This window comes from Phytophthora parasitica (genome assembly GCF_000247585.1).
Source record: "Phytophthora parasitica INRA-310 unplaced genomic scaffold supercont2.49, whole genome shotgun sequence".
NCBI lineage: Eukaryota > Oomycota > Peronosporomycetes > Peronosporales > Peronosporaceae > Phytophthora > Phytophthora nicotianae.
The window spans coordinates 228,860-246,397 of record NW_008649035.1 but is presented as its reverse complement, the minus strand read 5'-3'; the positions used below and the strand labels follow the sequence as shown (position 1 = coordinate 246,397).

The 17,538-nt window shown below is 51.2% G+C and overlaps 7 protein-coding genes across 11 annotated transcripts in view; all 7 read right to left on the bottom strand.

The window, feature by feature from the left end:
* PPTG_23741 (hypothetical protein) overlaps positions 1–782 on the bottom strand; it is a gene marked incomplete at both ends in the record, with an annotated part of 2,200 nt that extends 1,418 nt beyond the window's left edge. Inside the window, 2 exons of the mRNA XM_008912707.1 lie at positions 46–449; positions 473–782. Of these exons, the coding sequence (XP_008910955.1) occupies positions 46–449; positions 473–782 (714 nt within the window). The remainder of the gene's footprint in view (positions 1–45; positions 450–472) is intronic.
* Positions 783–2,028: 1,246 nt separating this feature from the next.
* On the bottom strand, positions 2,029–2,674 carry PPTG_15934 (hypothetical protein). Its single transcript, XM_008912706.1, has one exon. The coding sequence runs from the start codon at positions 2,610–2,612 to the stop codon at positions 2,241–2,243; it is 372 nt and encodes a 123-aa protein (XP_008910954.1). The 5' UTR covers positions 2,613–2,674; the 3' UTR covers positions 2,029–2,240.
* A 685-nt stretch (positions 2,675–3,359) lies between these two features.
* On the bottom strand, positions 3,360–3,848 carry PPTG_23740 (hypothetical protein). The gene has a single exon (XM_008912705.1). The coding sequence runs from the start codon at positions 3,752–3,754 to the stop codon at positions 3,392–3,394; it is 363 nt and encodes a 120-aa protein (XP_008910953.1). The 5' UTR covers positions 3,755–3,848; the 3' UTR covers positions 3,360–3,391.
* Positions 3,849–6,690: 2,842 nt separating this feature from the next.
* PPTG_15932 (hypothetical protein) lies at positions 6,691–10,439 on the bottom strand (the record flags this gene model as incomplete). The annotated part of the gene is made up of 10 exons (XM_008912704.1): positions 6,691–7,021; positions 7,086–7,267; positions 7,335–7,484; positions 7,553–7,667; positions 7,728–9,369; positions 9,444–9,572; positions 9,635–9,763; positions 9,822–9,953; positions 10,015–10,308; positions 10,373–10,439. 10 exons carry the CDS (start codon positions 10,437–10,439, stop codon positions 6,733–6,735), a joined length of 3,129 nt encoding a protein of 1,042 aa, XP_008910952.1. The 3' UTR covers positions 6,691–6,732.
* Positions 10,440–10,805: 366 nt separating this feature from the next.
* PPTG_15931 (hypothetical protein) lies at positions 10,806–12,207 on the bottom strand (the record flags this gene model as incomplete). The annotated part of the gene is made up of 5 exons (XM_008912703.1): positions 10,806–11,023; positions 11,096–11,778; positions 11,841–11,987; positions 12,053–12,093; positions 12,178–12,207. The coding sequence occupies 5 exons, from the start codon at positions 12,205–12,207 to the stop codon at positions 10,806–10,808; spliced, it is 1,119 nt and encodes a 372-aa protein (XP_008910951.1).
* Positions 12,208–13,773: 1,566 nt separating this feature from the next.
* Positions 13,774–15,854, bottom strand: PPTG_15930 (hypothetical protein). 5 transcript variants are annotated; one of them, XM_008912699.1, is made up of 6 exons: positions 15,746–15,854; positions 15,632–15,675; positions 14,936–15,552; positions 14,713–14,851; positions 14,490–14,626; positions 13,774–14,362 (listed from the first exon to the last, which is right to left on the bottom strand). In XM_008912699.1, exons 1-6 carry the CDS (start codon positions 15,810–15,812, stop codon positions 13,846–13,848), a joined length of 1,521 nt encoding a protein of 506 aa, XP_008910947.1. In that variant the 5' UTR covers positions 15,813–15,854; the 3' UTR covers positions 13,774–13,845. The 5 variants fall into 5 exon arrangements, with proteins under 5 accessions (XP_008910947.1, XP_008910946.1, XP_008910949.1 ...); XM_008912698.1 differs by having other exon boundaries at positions 15,632–15,854; XM_008912701.1 differs by having other exon boundaries at positions 14,936–15,675.
* Positions 15,855–17,034: 1,180 nt separating this feature from the next.
* Positions 17,035–17,421, bottom strand: PPTG_23739 (hypothetical protein; the record flags this gene model as incomplete). The annotated part of the gene is made up of 2 exons (XM_008912697.1): positions 17,035–17,145; positions 17,377–17,421. The coding sequence occupies 2 exons, from the start codon at positions 17,419–17,421 to the stop codon at positions 17,035–17,037; spliced, it is 156 nt and encodes a 51-aa protein (XP_008910945.1).
* Positions 17,422–17,538: the final 117 nt, after the last annotated feature.

Here is a 17,538-nt window from a genome sequence, read left to right as displayed (position 1 = left end):
GTAAGCAGACCAACGTCCACTGCAGCCTTGAACGACGGGAAGTACGTCAAAGTCCGACATCGTGACGCCGTCCTTGTCGTGACCGGTGGGGTTCCAGGCGTACGCAATCCAGTGTTTCATACACGCAGCCGACTCGTTGTAACTCTGAATACCGCGAACAACAGCGGCGCCCATTACCGAAGCCAGGTGCGGGTCCTCTCCGAACGTTTCATACACACGGGGCCACAACGGGCTGTGCATGATGTCCAGCACAGGATCGAAGATCCAGGGGATGCCAGCAGCAAGCGTATCGCGGGCAGTGATTCGTCCTTGCTCGTACAGCAGATCGGGGTTAAATGTGGCGGCGCCGTTGATCTGCTGGCCGAAAAACACCGTGTCCGTCACCAGTGCGTTGCCGTGAGCGGAATCGGTGCCATCGGGTGGCCGCCGTTCTCCTCCATGGCGATCTTCTGGATGCCAACAACGAACTCACGCATCTGAGCCGTTGTCCAACCCCACTTGCCGTCGATCTCTCCTAATGAAGACATGGGAGGACTTAGGTACGAGCCGACATGATACTTGGCGAAGTCACGGACGGCCTCTTCATCGAGCTGGTACGTCGAATTGATCAAGCCGTAGCCAGCGATCTGGGTCATCTGGCCGACAATGTCGACGCTGCTGAAGTTGGCCATGATCTCGTCAACTTTGGTATCCCATTCGTCTGCAGCAGCGAAGTGACCGGCGTTGAAGACGGCTAGGATCAGCACTGTGTAACACACAGCGGAAAGCCACGAGCGGAGCATCTTGGACGGTTGCGTGCTTGTTCCTGCTCGATGTTCGACGACGAAAGCGAATTGAAAAGTGAGCTAGAGACCTCCCAGAATTGACAGCGTCCACCGCTGAAGAGGGTCGGTCCGTTCCTTGATATGAGGTCCGCTTAACCAGGTATCTCATCGACTAGCAAGATAACAAAAGAACCATCAAGGTTTCCAAAGCCTCAAAGAAGAGCATTATGATAATGTCAACGCTCAGCGAGCTTTTTTGCTAGAAGCGCACACATATCCTGATTAAAAACGCTCATAACCTAGTCCCAAAGGCGAGCAGCAAAGACTACGATCTCGACGAGCAAAGTGTACTACGTACGTTGGCCTCAGTGCTGAACCAAGTCGCAGACTTTTCATCAATAAAAATGCTTTGGCTCTCACTCCCCGCTCACGTTATGGCGAACGTGATCAACCAGGAACAATCAGCGGGTGCTGCTGATTACGCCGGATCTGAAGTTTTGTCCGCGAAATAATCTCCGCGACTAAGCAGAAAGGGCCCTCGGACCTCAACCACACCCACTTGAGTGCTTCCCCATCTGCTGGGTCGGTGACAGTGTCAATCACTGTCACAGTGATCCACCGTGTACATGTATCGCCACACCTTAATGGCAGTGGGTCATTGCTGCGACCGAGATGGCGATATGTAGTATTTTCATGGGTAGGCCAAGAACTGACAAGCGTTTGCTGTCTAATATGCTGGTAATTTCCTGAAGCGCTTGTCTTGGACAGAAGCGAGGATGTTTGCTGTTTGCTATGTCATGTCATAGAAAAGCGCAGTTTAGGTGACTCCCCGTAAGTTATCATGATCGACACTCGTGCCAACTCGCCGCACTGGAATTATTTCTCAAACTTCAAAGTCCGAGTTGAAGTACCCGTCCAAACTTCAGCCTTTCCCAAGCAGACCTGCAGATGTCGCCACCACTGATGCGTGAGCGTGTGTGCCGGGCGGCTTCTACGTAGCCTGCATTGCTGGCGCTCAAAGACTCGGGATGTCGCGCCGCGGTCAACGCTCGTGGTGCATGCGCGGTGAACACACTCTCGTGGTGTCTCCCTTGCGTGCCATGCGGCATCGACCTGCCTTTTTCGGTACCTGGACTGGTGCAGTGCTGCAGTCACTGTAGCCTACAGTAGACCTGCAGTCTGCGGGTCTGCCAGGAATCGTGTTGCTGGTTCCAGAATTTCCCTTTACATGCACGTCAATTCCAAGCCATGAGCTTCAGAAAAATGCAACAGTTTTCACGATTCGAAGTCTTTTACGGCGTTATGAAGCACCAGAATAACCTCCTGCAATTTCGCGTATGCATTGGTTTCATTGGATCATCACTTTGCTAGTCAGATTACTACTTATTATATAATCACCTTGCAATTCCTTCCAGCGCAGGGTCTTCTGTAGTCCGTCATGGCCTCCCATTGTACTATCATCGCCTGAATATCTCGTTACTTTTGATCCCTGGATAAGTCCATTTTGGTCGACACGAAGCCCAAGAGTGCCACGGACGTTGAGAACATGGCCACACGCGGTGCGATGAGTGGCCCCGCGATGCTCAGAAAGTCACGGAAACTCCACTTCGTTATATTCTTGGGGACTTCGTACGTGAGCAAATGTGACAGATAGCGGTTGAGAATCCGTCCCTGGACAGAGTACGCAGCTACGGCGGTGATGCCGCCCGCTGTGAGGCTGCTTGCGGTCTTAGGTGGGGCTTCGTGGACCGAAGAAGGAAGTGCCAACGCCGTACCGACCTGATACATGCCGTAGCCCGTGGCCGCGCCCGTGCCCACCGTGCCGACGATGAAGAGAGGGAGGACCATCTTGCTGTTTGGTGCTTCACGTCACTTGGATTGTGTGGCACCCCCCAGCTGTGCTGCGATAGGTCCAAATGATGGGTGTCGGTCTCAGCCAAGCAGCGCCATGGTGTTCAATTTAACAGTGTAGGGGTGTTGGAGATCAAGGAGAAGAGGAACATACTGCATCCTTATTAGTCTCCTGGTAACTTACCAGGTAAGCTCCATTCCTGTGAGCCGTCATGTGTTCGATCATGTGATCGCACTTAGTGTCGAAGATGGGGAGGACGGATGTCATGCAATCATATATTGAAATGAAGTGTTACCTCGTCGCTTTTGGTTGGCCATCGACATTTCGACTGAAAGGCATTTTTGCTTTTCATTTGAGAAATCGCCGAGTCTAGAGTGTGTGTGGGTGGAGCGATATTTGATCGAGATTCCTATGATTACAGTAGCTTAAGACAAGTAAATTGCCAAGTCTCCGGACGATGCAGACGACACTTGCTATTATTCGCTAGACAGTATATGATGGAACTCTTTAACACCTCGGTAGAGATTTTGTGTAGCGCCAGCACTATGGATGGAATACGCAGTAGATAAGGCGCTTTCGCGCTCGTTACAGGGCGCTTTATAAAACACTGTCGTATGGTCAGTCTCGCTTTTAATGTCAGCCTCTAGCACTGGCATGAATATTCTTGTGTAGCAGCGCGAGCTGCAGTCTGACGAACATTCTCATGCCATAAACCCTGTGATCTACGATACCTCAACCTATATCGGGTTTAGGAATATATGATGTTTAAAATTCATCATGCATACAAACACTGATACCTCCCTGGTTGCAAAATTATCGTTATTAGTTTTCCCAATACCGCTCCACCGCATCTTTGCCAGCCATTTCCGCATCCATCGAGTCCCTTGAACATGGCGGACTCTGCCCCCACGCCCGACGCTGCGGCCCCTCCGGCCCCTGTCAAGATGAGCAAGAACGCCATGAAGAAGGCTCTACGCGCTGAGAAGAACGGTGGCGCTGTTAAGAAGGAGAAGGATCCGAACCGCTGGGCTCCTAAGAGCGATAAGAAGAAGAAAAAAGAGGAGAAAGAGACTCCTAAGGCTCCTGCGTTTGTAAACCGCACGCCCAAGGGCGAGAAGAAGGACATGACTGAGCCCATGTTGTCCGCCTACAACCCCGTGGCTGTCGAGGCTGCGTGGCAGGACTGGTGGGAGGCTGCCGGCTTCTTCTCGTGCTCAGACGACAAGATCGCGAATGCCAAGCCTGACGAGCGCTTCGTCATGGTTATCCCTCCGCCCAACGTCACGGGCTCGTTGCATCTGGGCCACGCGCTCACTGTAGCCATCCAGGACGCGCTCACTCGCTGGCACCGCATGCTCGGCCACGCCACGCTGTGGGTTCCAGGCACGGATCACGCCGGTATCGCCACTCAATCGGTCGTGGAGAAGCGATTGCTGAAGGAGGAAGGCAAAAGCCGCCACGATCTGGGCCGCGAGAAGTTCCTGGAGCGCGTGTGGGACTGGAAAAACCAGTACGAGAGCCGCATCCACCACCAATTCCGCAGCGTGGGCTGCTCGGTGGACTGGGAGCGTAAATACTTCAGTATGGACGACAACTGCAGTCGCGCTGTGCGTCACGCCTTCTGTCAACTGTGGGAGGAAGGTCTGATCTACCGCGCCACGCGTATGATCAACTGGAGCTGCAAACTCAAGACCGCGCTGTCCGAGATCGAAGTGGACTACATCGACATTGAGAAGCGCACCAAACTGGCGGTTCCGGGACACAATCCGGAGCGCAAATACGAGTTCGGAGTGCTCACTTCGTTCGGATACGTCGTGGAAGGCTCGGACGAGCAGGTGATCGTCGCGACGACGCGTCTGGAGACCATGTTGGGCGATTCCGGCGTGGCGGTGCACCCTGAGGACCCGCGGTACAAGCATCTGCACGGTAAGTACGTGATTCACCCGTTCAACGGTCGTCGGATCCCCATTGTACTGGATCCCGTGCTGGTGGACATGAGCTTCGGTACCGGAGCAGTCAAGATCACGCCTGCGCACGACCCCAATGATTACGAGTGTGGCAAGCGCAACAACCTCGAGTTTATCAACGTTTTGACGGATGATGGTGCTATTAACGAGAATGGCGGTGAATTCGCCGGTATGATGCGGTACGACGCACGTATCGCTGTGGAGAAGGCGCTGGAGGCCAAGGGACTGTACCACGGCAAGCAGGACAACAAGATGCGTCTTGGTATTTGCTCCCGTTCCGGCGACATCATCGAGCCGCTGGTCAAGCCTCAGTGGTTCGTCAACTGCGATCAGATGGCCAAGGACGCCATGGCTGCTGTGACCAACAAGGAGCTCAAGATCGTGCCTGAGTCGCACGAGAAGACGTGGTTCCGCTGGCTGGAGAACATCCGCGACTGGTGCATTTCTCGTCAACTGTGGTGGGGACACCGTATCCCTGCGTACTTCGCTCGTGTGAAGGACGAGGCGTTCATTGACAAGAACGCAGAGGACGCTGGTGATCGCTGGTTCGCTGGTATCTCGGAGGAGGACGCACGTAAGAAGGCGGCGGCCAAGCTGGGCGTCTCTGAGGACAAGATCGAGCTGGAACAGGACGAAGATGTGCTGGACACGTGGGTAAGCGCTGGTCTGTTCCCGTTCGCTGTGTTCGGCTGGCCCAACAAGACCGACGACTTCGAGAACTTCTACCCGACGGACCTGCTGGAGACTGGCTACGACATTTTGTTCTTCTGGGTGGCGCGTATGGTGTTCATGGGTCAGAAACTGACGGGTAAACTGCCGTTCAAGACCATCTACTTGCACTCGATGGTGCGTGACAAGTACGGCCGTAAGATGTCCAAGAGTCTGGGCAACGTGGTGGACCCGCTGGAGATTATTGCCGGCTGCACACTCGAGGATTTGTTCAAGAAGCTCGAGAGCGGTAACTTGCCGGCGAAGGAGGTGGAGAAGGCCAAGAAGGGACAGAAGCTGGACTTCCCTCAGGGTATCCCGGAGTGTGGAGCCGATGCGCTACGTTTCGGTCTGTTGGCGTACACGCAGCAGGGCCGTGACATCAACCTGGACATCGGACGTTTGGTGGGCTACCGTAACTTCTGTAACAAGCTGTGGAACGCTGTGCGCTTCGCCATGTCCAACCTGGAAGGAGGCTTCTCTGCTGCCGATAACGTGGCCGACACGGTGCTATCCAACGCCGTGGTGAGCTCTCGCGACCGCTACATTCTCAGCCGTCTGAACCACGCTATCAAGGTCTGCAACGACTCGTTCGCTGCCTACGAGTTCGGCGAGTTGACGAACGCGCTGTACAACTTCTGGCTGTACGACCTCTGTGACGTGTACCTGGAGCTGACCAAGCCTGTGATCAACGGCGAAGACGCTGAGGCTAAGCTGACGGCCCAGCAGACTCTGTACGTGTGCCTGGAGTTCGGTTTGCGTCTGCTGCACCCGAGCATGCCGTTCGTGACGGAGGAGCTGTGGCAGCGTCTGCCGGGCAAGCGCTCAACCGCCAGTATCACGGTCGCGCCGTACCCGCTCCCGATGGACAAGTGGACGAACCCGGAGGTCGAGGCCAACATGGAACTGGTCAAGGAAGTGATTCACGCGGCCCGTTCTGTGCGTGCCGAGTACGGACTGGCTAACAACGTGCGTCCCAAGTTTTTCATCAAGTGCAGTGACAACGACGTGAAGACTGTGATGGAGACGCAACTGGACGACTTCAGCACGCTGGCCAAGGCTGGTGACTCCAAGTGCATCGTGGACGAGGAGGCGCCGCAGGGCTGCGCCATGCACAGTGTCAACGACAAGGTGCAGATCTTCGTGCTGCTGGCCGGTCTGGTGGACTTTGCGAATGAGATCACTAAGTTGGAGAAGAAGCTGACGAAGATCGCGCCGTCGCTGACTAGTCTGGAGAAGAAGATGGGACGTGAGGACTACGAGACCAAGGTGCCCGAGAACGTGCGTGAAGCTGATGCCGCCAAGAAGGTCGCGTTGGAGACGGAAGTGGCCGGTATCCACCGCGCTATCGCTGAATTCAAGCGCCTACTCTAATTCAGTGAGAAACGGAGAGGTACCGTATGCTTGAATAGCGGAATTTTACTTTTGCATAGGACAACTTTTATGCTTCTGCGTCTTCGTTAGGGTGGATGATCGCTCCTGGAAGTCCAGCTGACAGGACTGAGCTGTCATCTATAGCCAACAGGTCTTTCTCTTCTAACTCTAACTGCTCTTCTTGCTTGGGTTTCTTGATCTGTACCACGTCTCCGACTATTTCGTCGGGTCCAAGTTCTTCGCCTAGATATGACTGGAAGTTGCTGAGTCTTGACAGCGTGTCGTTAAGCCTCGAGGAGAAGAAATGAATCTGTCGATCGAGCTTCTGCTCGTATTCTTCAGCGGATTCCAGAAGGCTGGTGAATAACAATAACAGTGAGGTGATGACTCTAACCAGTATGTAATTGGGAAACTGCTGACCTTGAGGCTTCGTCTCTTGAGACGTCCACTTCGACATCTTCGTCAACGGACTGTAATTGATCTTCAAGTCCCCACGCTTTCTTCAAGTCCAAGAGCTTTTCAGCTTCATCCGACACCGTAAGGATGTCTCGAGTTACATGTTTCAACTTTTTGATGCCCTTTGCCGCCGCAGCTCGAAGTTTCTACACAAAAAGATTAAAGTTACAAAAAACTTAAGGTGACAATCCTGGAAATTATGGGTAAACTTACCTTGGCAAGCGAGGTTTCCTCCACACGCATGCCATGCGCTTCGAGTTGGTGTTTAGCGAGCTCTAGCATGGCTACTCCATTGATTGCGGCTGCTCTCTCTCTCACTCGAGAGGAATCAAAGCGCTCACGTAGAATTGCCACCACAATATTCTGTAAAAGCACAACGTTTCAAAATTAGTTCCAACCACTTTACACAAAATTGAGTGACAAATTCATACAAGAACGACAAATGACGTGGAGAACTGGAACAGTAAGCGGAAAAGTTGATGGTCTACACGGCCAAACATTTCCATTGAGTGCCACCTTGTCGCTAGAGATCTTGCCATTGTAGCTCTGCGAGTAACATTACAGCAGGTTAGACGTAGAGAGAGAAAAAAAATTGAGATGTCTTACATGCCAGCCGAGTAGCTTCGAAAACTTGAGCGTGCTGATGGAAAAAGAAGTACCCCCGCGTGTGCGAATCCCAATACGTAGACCACAAGTAGCACCGCGAAGCTCTGCAGTAATCCTTGTGCGCGTTCCAGCTTATCAATAGTACTCTCAAGTGCCTTGATACTCTTTGCCAGACGAACAATTCGCCACCACATTAACACCGCACACACTGCCGTAAGATGCCGTTCTGTTCGCAAGTATTGCACACTCGCTCCAAGGTCAACGTACGAGTTATGGGATGCTTCAGCGAGCGTCATTAACATTGGGAAAGCAGCGTGGGCCACTGATTGAAGCCGCAATACGAGGATCGCTATCCACAAAACTACAATCGAAAAATCCGCGATGTGGCTCGGGATCACGAAGTAGAAAAGTCGATACTGCAAAAGTTTATCAAGTTGCTTGTGTGCAAACCACACGACGCCCAGCAGAATCCCCAACTCCGTAAGGAACCGCGGATAAACCACAAACAAACCAGGATACTGGTTCAAATGAAGCGGTGTAACTTCAGCGGAAGCCACAACCTCACCGCCACCACCTTCATTAGACCCTGCAGTCGCTACTCCAAACTCGAACAGAATTTGAACTACGCAGTGTAAATCCAGCGGTGCGTTGTATAGATTGAATTTTACAAACAACGCGCGACTCGACTCATCCAGCCATCGACCATGACGAAGTTTGTTAAATTCGCAACGTGCATCACAGTCACTTGAAACATTTGCTCCAAGTCGTGGCAGAAATCGCCGATAGCCACTTCCTGGGTACGTTGCAAGGGTGCCATGATAGGCTTGATATTCGTTACTAGAAGCACTCCAAGTGTCCTCGAAGTAGGGCAAACGGGAGACGAGAGATTTGCGTTCTACACTTTTGGAATAATGCGGATAACACCAGTTTTTGTCGTTTTCTTGGTCTGGGAGACCGAAGTTACATGACGTTGGGTCGACACGAAGAAGTCGCAGCTCCACTCCACCGAGCAGCATATTGGTTCGATCCACGATTCCTATCTGAGAATCCACGTCATCGTCGAAGCTGTCACCATTGTACCACGTATCTTGGAAAAGAGCGCTCTGAGCAGGTCCCTGTAGGTAATTCCAGACGTCTGCAATGGAATTTACGTCGTGAAATGTCTTCGTAGTTGAATCTAATGAAGATCCGTCAGTCCAGGGTGTATCCACGACGGCACGCCGAACAGCAAAGACGAGATCGCTTGAATGTTGACCGTAGAGAGCAAAAGATGAGTTGAGTATGAAGCAGAACAACAGCAACGCATACAACGCGATGTCAGTGCGACTCGCACGTTCGCGTCGAGCTAATTCGCGAGGGTCGAATAGAGCACACTTCTGGAAACTGTGTAAAATGCTTTTGATAGCGAGGCGAGTATGGCGATGAGCTTTTCCTGAGTAAGCGAATAGTGCCACATAAGCGAGATCCAACACTTTACACTCATTGATAGTGCGATAAGCGTCTGGAAGTGCAGCAAGTCGAGACAGAAGCTGGAAACCTTCAACAGTGACCTCCTCCGTATCGAGATGAGATGCCACCGCTTCAACAAGACGAGGAATGCCCGTAAAGTTAAAAATGCTGTAGAGAAGCCGAATATCAAGAGCTGTGATGTCAAGGTCACAGCACCAGACGTCAGTATAAGAAATGTATACCATAAACAGCGCTATTGGCACACACTTTGCTCGTGAAGACCGTTTAGAGTTCCAACTGCGTGCCACACGAGCTCCGTGTCTTTAACATAGAGCTTCATTGCCGTCATCGTTAGTGCAATGCCGTTGTTATCGATGAAAGTCGCTGTGATCAGTGCTATAAGTTCAGGTCGACAGGGTAAGATAATGGGTCTGTATCAATCGTAGAAATGAACTCACCATTCGTGACAAGAAATCCCAGGGGAATTAGCACAGCTCGACAAATCTGCAAAGTGTGGTCGTATCGTTTTAGCAATCCAAGTAGCTCCAGCACAAGGTCTGGCGACGACACTGATTCCTTCACCAGATCTAAGAAAACAATCAGTTCCGGAATATTTCCCCTAAGATTTTACTAAGCTCGTCCTACCGTTCATCACCAGACTGCCGAGTGCTCGACAGGCTGAAGCAATGACATCGTGTTTGTTGTCATGGAAACGGACGCATTTCATCAAAATCTCTTTGGCGTCGTCCGCTGCGAGGAATTCAAGTGCTCCATCAACTAAAAGTTCATAATATTTGTAAGTAAAATAACGCAAAGGAATATATCTTCCTGACTTCACCATGCAACTTCGAGTAAATGTCGATACAGTCAAGTACTGGAACTAGCACATGCTCATTGTGTACGAACTTGTGTAATGCAAAGACCGCGAGTTGCATCCCATTGGCCCCAAAGAAGTCGAAACCTGGATTGTATCCGAAAGTTTGACTGCCACAGGCAAAGTAGAAATTGCCCACATTGGCCAACGTCTTGAAACCCGAGAGAACAGCCCACGCGTAATTAATCTCTCGACTAATAGATTCGCAGATACTAGGCACACCACGAGACTTGAGCAGCGTCAACAATTCCTTCTCCGCTGAAGACAACACAACACATCAACCAACAACACCAAACAACGTCACGCCGGGGAGCAGACGAACCTTCCGTAAGCTCGACAGGCTTATCCCCGTCGCCATCGACGTCGTTAAGCGGATGGTAAGCTCTCATTATCGTCTGGTCACTCGAAGCGACTCTAAAATCTAAGGGACACTCTATTCAGCGATGGGATAATACTACGGTTGCTCATATTACAATATTAACTCGCCTCAATCAGGCTGGAAAAACTGTTTTCTCTCCTTCCTCTCGGAGGTTCCGAGCTCTTTTTATTCCGCTCGGTTGCTCGCTTGTTGTTGTGTCCTCATCTTGGGGATCCATTTCCTTGTTGACTGCACTCGTCAATCGCACGCAATTTTTGTCATGCAACACCAAATTCCTGGTACAATGGGGCTCCAGCTTCCGTCCGCGGCGCCCCGGGCGGTAGATGAGTTTGGTAGATTCCAGAGACTTGTGTGTGTTTTTTACAAAGCCTCCTCTCTATAGCCACACGTTCTGCGCAGGCTCCTCGTCGTCGTACAGACGAGAGCCCATGCTCACACTCTTGGACGCTCCAAAGTTGTGGGAAGATGCCGGCTGCGGCGCCAAGCTCATGGATGTGCCACGGGTGATGATGGGGCCCGATCCAGGCGGCCGTGAGCTCATCCGCCGCAAGTTACTGCGCGTGTTGTCTCCAAAATTGATGGTCGTATGACGGTCTGTAACAATAAGAAATACGGTTAGCGTTAGGGATCTCTAAAATTTCCGTAAAAATACTCTAATCAACGCACCAGTTCTGCGTCCCATGGTTCCAGCACTCTGCTGTCGCTTGAGAATGGTCTTCTGCTTGTCCAATCGGTCCAATTTCATAAGCACATCTCTCCTCTGGGCCAAAAGTTGAGCCAGATCAATATCACTCTCTCGTCCTGAGTCCGACATCATGGTGATAGAGCTTCTGGGAATAGGGATGGCGCTGGGGTTGTCCAGCGCATTGGCTGCCGTCTTGGCGATGGTGGGACGAGCGATGCGTTTGTATTCCTTCATGGCCACGACTTCTCCGTCGTCTTTGACGTCGTGTTGCTTCATGCAGTTGATACAAAAGCCCAATTTGAAAGGATTGGGCTTAAACTCAGTGCACAAATTCTCCTCGTCCGGGTCGTCCACAGGTTCTCCCCATCGCGCGTGAATTACAGACGGAGAGTTTATGGGACTGCCCAGAATACAGTCGGCGTCGAAAGGCTGCAGTTCGATAGGGTCTCCAGCCAGGTATCCGGGGTCCTCGTAAGAGTGGTAAATAGGGGCTGGGTCTTCCTCGGGCATCGGCGCGGGGCGGCGGCCAGTCTCTGTGCGACTGCGATGGAGTCGCGACCTGTTGAGAGGGTTGGGCTCATCGAAAGATGGCGCGCGCGGTGGGCGGGCAGCGCTGGCGGCGTGGCGACGAGGTGCGTGGAAGCGCTCGGATAGAGATTGACGTCTGGATAGAGTATTAGCGTTAGAAATAGAGTAGAAATAGAGTATGGGGTAAAATTGACGCACTTCTTGCGACGACGACGAGCAGCCTTGTCCTTGTTGGCAGGAGGAGAGGGTGCCTCTAATAACGTGTCGAGATCCACGCTCTCCACGTTCGGAGCAGACCATCGCCCACGTTCGCGTTCCCGTTCTCGTTCGCGGTCAGTGCGTCGGCTGCAAAAAGGTAGTTCGCCATTAGTGACTAGTGTTAGAGCGACAGGAGGCACGCAAATGCTTACCTTTGCAGAATTACACCGTGTTCACTCAAGACGACTTGCGACTGGTCGGGTGGAGAGACAAACGAGTAGCAAAAGGTTAGTCGGCATTTTGAGTCGCTTCCTCTCTCCCTCGCTTGAGTTTTTACCTCGCTGTTGCGCGTGCACGTGTTGCCCATGGTCCGGCGGAGGCAGCGTGCGCTGCTGTGTCTGGATGTGGTAAGGCCTTCCTGATGCCTTCTTTCGCCAGCAAGCCGTGCACTGCGGCGACGGCGGGAGAACAAGGGGGTAGCGCCTCCGGATTCGGGCAGTCGGTCTGGAAATGCAGGACAGTGAAGCGAAAAAAAGCTCCCCCTTTCGCTCGTTAGGCCACGCCCTTACTCACGCAAACAACACTTGGCCTCAGTATGCCGAGTCCCAAATCGAGGGAAAATTCATGGGCCTGTCTGCTGCTCCCTCCAAGAGAGGCAGTCTGCGCCCGAATCGGATTTTTGGCTTGATGTTTGTATGGCTTAGAAACGCGATCATCATCCCGTCTGTGCACGAGAAGAGGCAGAGATTGACTTGATGATTGTATGTGTTAGAAATGCCTCCGAGACACCACGAGCTATGAAAAGGGGCAAAACACCTCACTAGGAGTTAATTCCGCGCTCTCAAAAGTGCATGTCGGGAGCGTTTCCTTTGCATAGCAGACAACTAATCTGCGATGGTTCAAATAAATCCTGAAATGAATTGAGGTGCGACGCTTGAGTCGTTCCAGGGGAGCTATATTTGCTGTTGGTCTGTGTGACGAACTGTTGCGATGGCGATTCCGTGACGCCAACATACATTTTTTTCGGAGGGAGGCGAATTCATGGAAAAACAAAGGTGACAGCATTTCAAAGTCGTATTTGAGATGACGTTCTTTGTATCGAGTGTCTGACACTTGTTGTGTGAGGCTACAGTAGCGAAATACCTATCTTGTCGCACCGGGGTAATAATAAGCGACATTGGCTGTCTGAAAGACGAGAATACAAAATTATTTGGGCTTTGTTCGTGCCATTGGCAAGACACAAGCCTAGGTTAGAAGTATCGACACTACTCACTGGATATGGTTGTGAGCCTCCTTGACATTGTTATCGAAGCTGCATCGCCCTTGGCGGAGTAGGTATATTTGGAGAAATTGGTCATTTTGCATTCGTAGATGAGAGCACCACCGGAACTACATTTTCTCAATTCGTCCAGCATCCTGTGCAGTGTGTGCTACGATGGCAAGGAGATACATAACATGACTTTACACACAATTTCTACTCCAGCTCAGGTACTCTTTAATTGAGGTTAATGACGTGTGCTGGACAAACTAACTGGTCGCTCAAGTCACAATTGGGTTGTGTACATTTGCGATCTACAATCTTAGCTGTCAATTAACCACAACGTAGACAATAGGATTACAGGGCCTATGACGAACTTGATAATTGAAAGCTCTCGAAATCAGGGCAAGAACGTTCACGCGGCCTATTATAATAACCGTAGACGAATTTCCGTAGACTGCACAGCAACCAAAAACCTCTCACGCGGGGCCTCTGTGCTCGATACGACTTGTGCCATCTTTGCGAACGTGCAGTTACTAACGCCGTTTTTTACTGCGACAAATTGCAACCCCATCGAGAAGTGTGCATCCCACTTCACTCGCCAAGAACTTGCAACCAAGCTTTTGAACACCGCTATGCCTCATTGAGGACGGTAGCCACCTCATTAAAGCGTTGAAGGGGTCCATTTTTGCGGTAAAGTCGATAGTTCAAAAAACGGCCATAACGATTTCTATTTCTATCATGTTTCTAATTGACCGGCGCCAGTTCAACACACAGCCATTTGCGATCTGCGACTTGTGCAGACGCCGTCTCGGTGGTGCCGCTGTCGTCGGCCGCGGTGTCGGCAGCAGGAAAGTGCCAGTTGTCGCCGACGCGCTGCGGTCGTGCCGAGTACGGCAGTGGCTCGTCGACGGTCACACGACTGCCGTGTACCTGATAATGAACCTGATGGCGCTCCTTCCAGCGACGGAAAGCGCGGTTGTGGATCATTTGGAAGTGGTGATCGCGCATCTCATCGTTGGAGACCATGAGGGTGCGACCGCCGAGCTTTACCGCAGTATAGAGCCAGTACCAGTCGTCGTTGTTGCCGTATTGGCAGTTAAACATCTTGTGGCTCGCTCGCCACTCCGCGATCTGTGCGCGATGCTCGGCCGGCACCTCCTCGTCCGAGGTGCGGCGCTCGTGTAGCACGATCAGCACTTTCTTGTCCTGTACTTCATAGTGCTGCACCATGAGTTCAATCTGCGCGTAATTGAAGCCACCACTGCAGGACAAACATTCGGACCAAGTGTCCCCATCGAGTTAGTCTCCTGAGTCCCGCACAGCCCAAGAAAAGGTCGAGCAGGTGTTACAAACACACGAGTGTCATGTCAATACATGTAGGGACGCACCCGTCGAAGTTCTGGTTACAATAGCCCACATTGGCGGCATCGATGACCACGTCGAAGGGTCCAAACTCCTCCAGCCACTGCTTGAACTCGTCCCATTGCGCCATGCGCTTCTCGTCCGTGCGCACGAGCTTCTCGATCTAAAAGAATCAAGGATGGTCAGATCTCAGTACACTGCCGTAAACGGAGCACATGGCTCCGCTCCCCGTCATTGCGCTCTACTCACCTTCGCCAGTAACTCGGTCGTCACCTCCGCTGACAGCTCCACTGACTGCAACTGGTCACCTGTCACGGAGCAAACGCCCTCTTTGCTTACAGTCCCCTCCGTAATTCTCCACTTGCGGCCGTCCACCTGTGCTGCCTCACTGCAACGAAACCATATCAGATAAAGGTGTTAAACCACCTTAGCTACCACCCTGGCAACTAAGCAGCCAAATGCATCAACGCACCTGTTAAACCAGTCGTTCAGCACGTCCCAAGTCGACAAATTCGGTTGCCAAATCTCGTCAATGAAGCTCTCCAGGAACGCGTAAAAGCGCTCACTATTGCCAGTCTTCACGCACGCACGTAGCAGCGCCACATAGTCGTCCTCGGTCAGCTCCAGCTCGTAAGAAAGCAGCTTCTCGTGCACCCAGATGCACTTGTCCAAGTTGCCTGCGTCGCTGTGGGCTTGTAGTAGCGGGCCGAACGTGCGCAACTTTGGCTCCACTTTGGCGGCTTCCATCTCGGCAATGATCGTCTCGCACGCGTCAAAGTCCTGTGCCTTACTGCAGAGCTTGATCATTGCGCTGTAGATGGGTTCACCCGAGTCCGATTTCTTCCTCTGCTTGGAGCTGGCGTTGGCCTGCTTCATGTCCTGATACACTTTGTAGGCTCCGTCCTTAAATGCCGCTGGGTCGTTAGCCTTGCTACACACGTTGATGACTACGTTGTAAATGTATGGGGCCACGTTCATGCCCTCGCTCTTCATCTGTTCGTACACCTCCAACGCACGAGTGGCATCGTTCTCCTGGGCGCAATTCTGAACTTGGATACGGTACTGGTACTCAAGCTTTTCCGCTGGTGTCTACGGGTTGCAAGAAAAAAAAAAAAACGGGTTATTGCAATTCGGTCCATGGAACGAGAAAATGAATTCATTGACAAACCTGCCTCCGCTCCCGCCGACGCTGAGTTTTAGTGAGTTTGCGCGCTGGAATGGCCAACATGGACGTGTTAGGTATCGCTAGCATGAATGCAAAGCGTGTGGTGATTGTGCGCACCTGGTTCGGCGCCATCGGCCACCAGCGCGACCTCTGCTGGACGCTTGCTTCCTGTGACGGTGGCCATTCCTTTCCAGGATGAATTTAAGATTTACACAAACCGATTTAGTTATTCATTGAAATAGTTTAAATAAAATTACGTATTTAATGATTTTTTAAAGGAAAAACAAAATAATTTTATGTGCATTAGTTTTTTTTAAATTTATAAAATCAATTACAAATGTATTTGCTATTTATGATTTATGTTTTATTTTATTCGATTTCACAAAAGTGTTGTTAGCTACAATCATTAATTTGGAAGTCTCAAAACGAAAGTTGGAAAGACATGTTCAAAAGGAGGGCGCTATCGCTCTAACTATTCAAGTGTTCCCTCAATGATATGCTCGCCACACTTGTGGCAAACATACTAACCTTATCACTCAGGTGTAGGGGTGGTGTTCTTGAGGACGATAATGTTTAGCCGCACGTCACATTTAAATTAATTGTAAGTATTGTGGCATTCATCCTTTTTGGCAAAACGGAGGGTCCGAGATGGGAAATAGAGGGTCCGATATCATGTCTGACTCAAAAATACAAATATATCTTACCTGAATTATATGTAGGGATGGGTTTATTTTTCTATAAAAGGTCTCTTTTAGATGCCACTGTCCGTTTTGCCGACATTCACCGGCAAAAGTGAGCAGCTGGCTACTAGCTCTCAAGCCACCACTTGTCAAATATCTCTTGCAGCCACAAAGCCATGACCTACTCTGATGACTATCGCTGGAGGGCCGTCGTTTTGGTTCACGTCTACGGAGTGCCTATTGAACACGTTGCATCGCTCCTTGGGCCCAAAGAGCAAACAATTCGTCGGTGGTATGTTCTCTTTCTAGAGCGAGGGACGGTCAACGAGCACAGTGAGCGAGAGCGGAAAGTGCGATAGCCAGCAAACGTGCTAGCCTCTGTTACCAAGTATGTACAAGAACATCCAACTTTCTACTTTGAGGAGCTCCGTGAACATATTATCGAGCAATTCCCGACACTTTCAAATGTATCGTCATCCACGTTGTCGCTGCTTAAATTTCGATCTCAATTTCAGTCGCAAAGTGTTGGAAAAGGCTGCTCGTGAAGCCATTCCTGCTGAAATTCAAGTTTGCCGACAAAAAATGCTGCCACTCTACTCTAATCCGGAACAACTAGTTTTTCTCGACGAGACGGCTAAGGACGGACGTCATGCTTATTGACGTTACGGATGGTCGAAAAGAAATATACGAGCAGTTGTCAAGTAGCCATTCCGACGTGGCAAACGTCTATCGGTGCTGGCGGCACTCGACGTTCACGGGTTCTTGGGATGGAAATTGACGGAAGGAACTTTTACTCGTGAAAATTTTCACGAAGCCTTTCTTCGTCACGCTGTTGATCTAAAGCCATTGCCTGCGCTGTCGTATTATCTGCGGGAACCTCGAAAGTAGCTGTATCTGGGCGTCTTGCATGCACGACGTCAAGATGATGAGCTGTAATGGCACCAAAACTCACTGCATTATCAGTGTGGTGAAGTGACAGTTGGCTTCTGGGGACAAGGGACTGATTGATGGGAAATGACCCGATCCAGACCTGAGACTCGTGGTCGACGACGGCGCATCAGTGATTACCTCATCATCCACGAGGATGACGTAATCACCGGAGTGGATCGACATGGTGCAATTATTTGGGTACGCGATCTACCGCCAAGGACTCGATCTACTGTGGACACATCATCTGATTTGTACCCACGGTAAGTACCACGCGACCAGGCTACAGAGGGGATAGAAAGG

Coding starts and splice junctions, on each gene's coding strand:
- PPTG_15934 (XM_008912706.1), bottom strand. CDS start 2,612: ATGGTCCTCCCTCTCTTCATCGTCGGCACGGTGGGCACGGGCGCGGCC.
- PPTG_23740 (XM_008912705.1), bottom strand. CDS start 3,754: ATGGGCTCAGTCATGTCCTTCTTCTCGCCCTTGGGCGTGCGGTTTACA.
- PPTG_15930 (XM_008912698.1), bottom strand. CDS start 15,760: ATGGCGCCGAACCAGGTGCGCACAATCACCACACGCTTTGCATTCATG. Junction 14,852..14,935: donor CTGAACGACTGGTTTAACAG/GTGCGTTGATGC, acceptor GTTTCGTTGCAG/TGAGGCAGCACAGGTGGACG. Junction 14,363..14,489: donor TGTAACCAGAACTTCGACGG/GTGCGTCCCTAC, acceptor TTTGTCCTGCAG/TGGTGGCTTCAATTACGCGC.